Here is a 6,043-nt window from a genome sequence, read left to right as displayed (position 1 = left end):
TAGTTCCTTGTGGCTGAAGTGGCAATAGGTGCTGTATACAGCAGGATCCGTTCCCACCGGGATTTCTAACGGGAATGAGAGCAGCAGAAGTCCAGAGAAGGTGCTGCACGCAGGCTGCCGATCCGTTCTAGCCCATCTAGCCTTCCTCCTTGCCTGGCACGGAAACGCCGCGAGCGGCCAGGCTGTGCCTCGGGGATGGGGAAGAGCCACCCTGGTTAAGAGGTTTAGTTGATTCAAAACGAGCTCTCTCTCCCTTCGTTACGGAAAAATGTCTTGGGTTGTGTGGCAGCAGAGGCTCTGTGTTGGGAGGGGGACAGCTGCCACGCGGAGCGATTAGAGCAATAGGTAAAGCACTGTTCTGGTATTCTGTATCAATGTTTTGCAGGCCTGGCAGTGGTCACAGTTGATGCCTACAAGCACTGGATATTCCACAAGTTGAAGACGGAATACTGACTTGTTTACCTGAAGATAATAGGACTTCGGGGTATTTCCTCAGAGAAAATATAAATTTTAATATAATTTCATAAGCTTTGGAGGTTAGCTTGTCTTGTAGCTTCAGTGATATCAGACTTCTTCAAGTAGGAGCTAGATAGAAAGCTGTTTAGTTTTTGCCAGCGTATGTAAAACAAGACTTTTCTATCTGCATTGTAGATTGTTTGTGGACACTTCCAGATTCTTGTGCTTTCTGCAGTCATTCTGGGGACTGAATTCTCATTGATATTGATAGAGGTTCCATGAACAGGACACATGCAGGGATTTCGAGTGTAGAAGCCCACAGTGTGGAGTAGTGAATTGCTTTTAGTTTGGAGATGACTGGGGGAGATGGGAAGAGCAACTGTACATTAAGGGAACAATTACAGATCTTCTTCCCGGTGACACCAGTGAGAGATTTGCCTTCAACCTTCCACAGAAGAAGATTTCTAGCTTTAATTTGGGACAGGAAAGGGGTTTTTCAAAAGCACTAAAAGCCAACGGGAGCTTGTTCAGCTGCTCCCTATGCCTTTAAAAACCCCCACACCAAAAGTGATAGCTAACAACATGAAATGGAAGTAAATAAAATGCATTTTCATTGCTGTTTTGAGTTACATAATTCTTGTTTCTTGATTTGTTAGTTGATCTGAATTTACATGGATTTAATCTGTATGGTTACCAAGAAAATCATCAGTAAAGATGCAAATTATAGCCACAAAGCAAGCAGTGTGTCTGTGTAGGCCCTAAGCTGCTAGCAGAGGCAGGTAACAAAGGTTCACCACCCACAGCCGTAAGTCTCTTGTCCACACCGACCAAGTTAGATGGCCATTTCAGCAGCTAATAAACGCTCCCAGCTGACAAAAGGGCTCAAGGACACCTAGGACCCAGTCACAGACATCAGTCAAATGTCACCCTACCTGCACGGAGCATGTTCCTCCTGTTTTTCGGAATATCGGAGCAAGAACTACCTCAGCTGTAGTTCAGCTGTACAGGGCAGGATTGCTCCTGGACGGTCGCGTGCCTCTCAGGTCCTCTCTGGCAGTAGCTGCAGTAAGGGATGCAGCGGGACAAGGACATAACAGAGGGTTCGGATCTGCTCAGTGCATCAGAAAATGACTCCCTGTTGTGTTCTCATAAAGTCAAGGCCACAAAGCCCAGATACTGGTTTGATATCATGGTCAGACTCTTAATTTCACCTAAGACTCCTAACACAGAGCCTAGCATCTTGTATTGGGCTAAAGTATTGCCTCCAGAAATTATCTGTTAAATCAAAAGGGGATTGCATCACTGATCTGGTTAGGATTAACCAGTCTCACCATTAAAAATCCATGGCTGGCTTTACTGGATTTTATGTAGCTTCAACTTCCACCCATTAGAAGAGGGATAGTTGCACATTTGGTCTGTTCAGTTTAAGAACTTGTTAATACAAAGTATCTCCTCCCTGCAAAGGAATCTGATTGCCCCTTGATCCTCATTGTAAGCTGAACAGACTGGGCTGTAAGCCATTTTCTTCCTCCCTGAAATAATTTTTTATGGCCCTTCACTTCAACATCTTTAAAAATGTGAACAGTGGAATAGTTTGCAAATTTTTAGTTGATCTCACTTAATGCCATATGCAGATACCAGAATCGTAATCCTCCTTTTATTCATTACCCTGTTCTGCATGGGATGTGCCTGAGATGAGATAATTTCAAAAAAGAGACTGAAAAAGAGGGGGAGAAAAGGAAGAGGGCAAGAGGAGCGTGCAGAGTTACAGAGTTTACAATTAAAACCATGTAAACCACAAAAAAAATCAAATGCAAATGAACCCTACAAACCAAGACAATTAAATACGCCAAACTCCCAAGTTTTGGGAACCCCAACAGCAATGTTACGTGCTCCGTTGTTTAAGAAAAGATTTAGCAGAGCCACCTCTGTCCTGCAACTCTCCGCTAAAAGTATTGCTAGGTTTTTGTGTGTCGAAATCCTGCAGTGGAAGTTTCTTGGGGAATTTGGGTTCCACACTAACAAAGTGCTTGCACATCTTCAGCCACAGACCCCAGAACAGGACCCAGAGGTGCCTCCTCTTGAGACAAAAAGGGTTTCTTGGTAGTAGTGGAAGTAACCACAGGTAGTCGAGGTTGTTCTTATAGCCAAAGAATTGCTATTTCCATCAGATCAACAGCAGGTAGCAACGAATGGAGCTTGGCTGTGTTTTCTCTGCAAGTTGCAAGTTCTTCTCTTGTTTGACCAGATGATATACAGCAGCTTTTTTTTCATTTCTAGGGCTGCATCCTTTTTTTCTTCTTTGTTTTCAGCCAGGTTTTTTCTCCCTTTGAGTGTGCATGTGCAATGCAAATACAGAGTGGAGAGCCAAATTAGGACAGGGATTTCTCCCTCCTTCATGCGATAAGGCACACGAGGCAACAGGCTGTCTCAGTACTGTTAGTTCACGCAGCAACATTAGCAGCAAAGACTGTTCATTCCCAGCTGCTGTCATTGGTACCTTTACCAAATCCTGACGTTATCATGCGTTTCTTACGGGTTTGGGAGCTTTACAATATTTTCAAAGTCCATAAATGACAGAATCCAGTATAAAAAAAGGTCAATATATTACTGTTGAAAGTTTTTTTTTTTCCTTTTTTTATACAAAAAATTAAAAAGATCAAAATATATCACATTATTTACATATTGTGCTTCGTGGTTAGAGATCACTGAAAAAAGAACACACAAACATTTTAATCAAAGAGAAACGCTCCATTCATTACACTTACTAATCTTATTGTTAATATTATAAGGATTGGCATTCAGATTTAATATTAACAGTACATCCAAACGACTTACCACAGAATTAAAACATTTTATATGCTAAGGGCATGCTTACATTCTAACTGAGAGTTTGCAACCAGTTAGTAACATGCTTGCTATTAACTTGAACTGTTTCCGTGCACCACATGTTTGAAACTGGGTTAGTAATTCCACTCAGCTTCAGTGTCATATACCCTTGTCAGAGAATGAGGTTACAGCATCCTTCTGCAAGTCTGGATCAAATCCTGATCTTACGGGGGGGGACGGGACACAGGTTCCTCCTCATTCTCCTGGGCTGCCTTTAGCACTTACAACCCCTGGCTGTTCTGGGTGCATGAGACTGTATGAATTACCTGGCCACCTGCACCCAGGTTACTGATGCGAGCCCTGCAGCAGCGTAGTGGTTGTTGATAATTACAATGGCAGAAAAGCCTTTGTTTGGAGAGAAATGTTTTCCAACTTGGGGACAAAGAGGTAACCCAGCGTAAAAGTCTCAGCTAGAAGGTGTGGGCTGAGTAAGTCAACACGAGCATGCTTTGCAGGGTGGTGCAGTGTGTGCACGAGTAGTTCCTAAACTGCCTGGGCTGTAATACAAGCCAGGCACAAGGCACTGCTACCGACGGTGTGAACAAGAACAATTTTTCATGCTCAGCGAGGTTCTGGAGCGGTGTTCCTAGCACCAGTCTACAGCTCTGGGGAACAAGACACGAAGCTAGTGGAATCCTGCTCTCCCAAGGCATGACGTTACGTCTGCCAGGCATATAATCTGCTGTGTAAAGGAGTGCAAACGATCACCATGCAGCAAACAAAATTACTCGGGACCTGTTCAAGGATATACAGTTACTATTACTACTGTACCTTATGCCAACATCCTGCTACTGGCAGTCCGTCTGGGCCCTGCAAAATTGAATTTGCAGATTTAATTTCTGTTGACAGACCAAAAAACCTGAAGCTCAGTCTTCACAACGATGAAATGTTTAGTAGCACCGTTAATTACCATGCAAAACCCATTTACTGTATGTGCACAAAAAAAAAAAAATATGCAGGCAATGTATTCTGTGCGTCTCAGCACAAAACTGAATACAACCCAGGGTAAAAAAAAAATAAATCCAAACCTACACTTCCTTTTTCTTTTAAACAAAAAAGATGTGAATAAATATAAAAATATGGAACCACAGTTTAGTTAGCTTCATAATCTGCTTTATAAGGTAGTGGTTTTTGCAATCAGATATATATATATATATATGGAAAGCATGAGGCAGAAGTGTATTTTTTGTTAATGTGTGCTTTTCAGTTTGGTGGACGGTGATGTAATTTTTTTTTTTTCTTCCCGGATGCTAACCTAATTGTGTTAAATTCGGTCCTGCAGTACTTAGTTTCTTTAAGAAACCTGGAGTTGCTGAACTGAATGAAATAGGATGAGTTATGGGCTATGCAAAGGGAGTGAAAATATTTGTCTTTTTCTGATGGAGATACAAGAAACACATACAGAAATCAGAAAGCCAGAAGAGCTTACTTACCAGGAGGAACACACTGAAAAGGAAGGAGCCCCTTAGAAGAGGAATGGACTATGTATGACCAACTCTTTCAAGATACTTTAGAAGAAATAGCTGACTTCAGCTGCCTTTTCCCATGCTGGATTTTTTTTAAGGCTCTTGGATCTCTGATTGCACGAATTTCTGCATGTGGAGCTACAGAGAGCACACATGCACTGACCCTGCAGAGCCACCTCCAAAGTAACTAGGGGTGGGAAGCCAGGAGGATGCCTACGCAGCGGAGATGGCTGCTAGTGCAAAAACAGGTCAAAAATGAATTTTTACACTTTTTACTGTATATGTCAGTCATCACGTTTTTTGTATTCTGTATTGATTTTATATGTAAAATAGCCTATGCCCAATAAAACAGATGCAGTGAAGTAAGGTTACCCTGTCCAGCTACTCATAGTGTAACAGGTCAAGTTATTTCCACGTGCTTCCCTATTAGTTAGAAAACATACATATTTTTCTGCTGATACCAGTCAATATTTTGGTCCATAAGTGTTCATTAAAAAGAAGTGCAGCTTGCACATTTGCATGAGTTGTCTGGGGCTGAAGGGTAAAGGGGACAAGGTGCAGAGCAGATGTTTGACCTGGAAAGATCCTGACCTGCTGTCGAAGCACATCCTAACCCCGATGGGCACAGGGTTGATGTCTGCCCTGGGCTTTTATTTTTTTCTTCCTGTGCACTTAAAAATAATTATTTTGGCCACCATAAAATTCCGTGCCTTTCTACTGTGTTTCACTCGAGCGATTCCAAAATTACTTACAAACGTACAAAGAGCTTTGCAACCTGTGTGTAAGGCTCATGCTCATGCTTCTGGACTGAAAGCCATTGCCAAGAACCCAGCAAGCCTCCACTGCGCGGTGGGGTGGAGAACAAAAGCAACACTCCCAACCAACATGCAACTCACCCTCACATCTGTAAGCAGGAAGATGTGCAAGTGCTTTACTAACTAGTCGGGCAGCAGTTACATATTGGAGAAATCACCTACTGCAGTTTACAACGCCTTCAATACAGATAGGACTTGTGTCTTCTATATAGTTAAGATGAGAGATACTTGGTAAATGTAGCATCTCTGATGAGTAAGTAGGAAGAGCTGTAGTGGGCCTGCTGCTAGTAATTGGTTTCTTTGACACATACGAAAGTAATTTAACTTTTTGAAAGAGAGACAGCTTACTGCCCTTTTGTTTCTATGAAGACAACTGCAAATCATCTACCATGCAGCATTTTCTATGGCTAAAAAAAA

At 42.3% G+C, this 6,043-nt stretch overlaps 2 protein-coding genes across 6 annotated transcripts in view; one reads left to right on the top strand and one right to left on the bottom strand.

Moving 5' to 3' along the window:
* HNRNPAB (heterogeneous nuclear ribonucleoprotein A/B) overlaps window positions 1-5,173 on the top strand; it is a 30,054-nt gene extending 24,881 nt beyond the window's left edge. For 2 of the 4 annotated variants that reach the window (XM_055718136.1, XM_055718140.1), the window contains one exon: window positions 4,628-5,173. The gene's annotated coding sequence lies outside the window, so the exon portion shown is untranslated. Of the gene's footprint in view, window positions 1-385; window positions 1,091-4,627 lie in introns of those variants that run through there. The other 2 variants (XM_055718133.1, XM_055718138.1) reach the window with 1 other exon arrangement.
* COL23A1 (collagen type XXIII alpha 1 chain) overlaps window positions 3,024-6,043 on the bottom strand; it is a 189,091-nt gene continuing 186,071 nt past the window's right edge. Inside the window, exons 20-21 of one of the 2 annotated variants that reach the window (XM_055718131.1) lie at window positions 4,117-4,155; window positions 3,024-3,164 (exon numbers count right to left, since the gene is read on the bottom strand). In XM_055718131.1, the coding sequence (XP_055574106.1) occupies window positions 3,162-3,164; window positions 4,117-4,155 (42 nt within the window). In that variant the 3' untranslated portion in view covers window positions 3,024-3,161. Of the gene's footprint in view, window positions 3,165-4,022; window positions 4,156-6,043 lie in introns of those variants that run through there. The other variant, XM_055718132.1, reaches the window with a different exon arrangement.

Source organism: Falco cherrug, chromosome 8, assembly GCF_023634085.1.
Source record: "Falco cherrug isolate bFalChe1 chromosome 8, bFalChe1.pri, whole genome shotgun sequence".
Classification (NCBI taxonomy): domain Eukaryota; kingdom Metazoa; phylum Chordata; class Aves; order Falconiformes; family Falconidae; genus Falco; species Falco cherrug.
The sequence above is the reverse complement of the archived record's forward strand: the minus strand, read 5'-3'. Positions and strand labels throughout refer to the sequence as shown.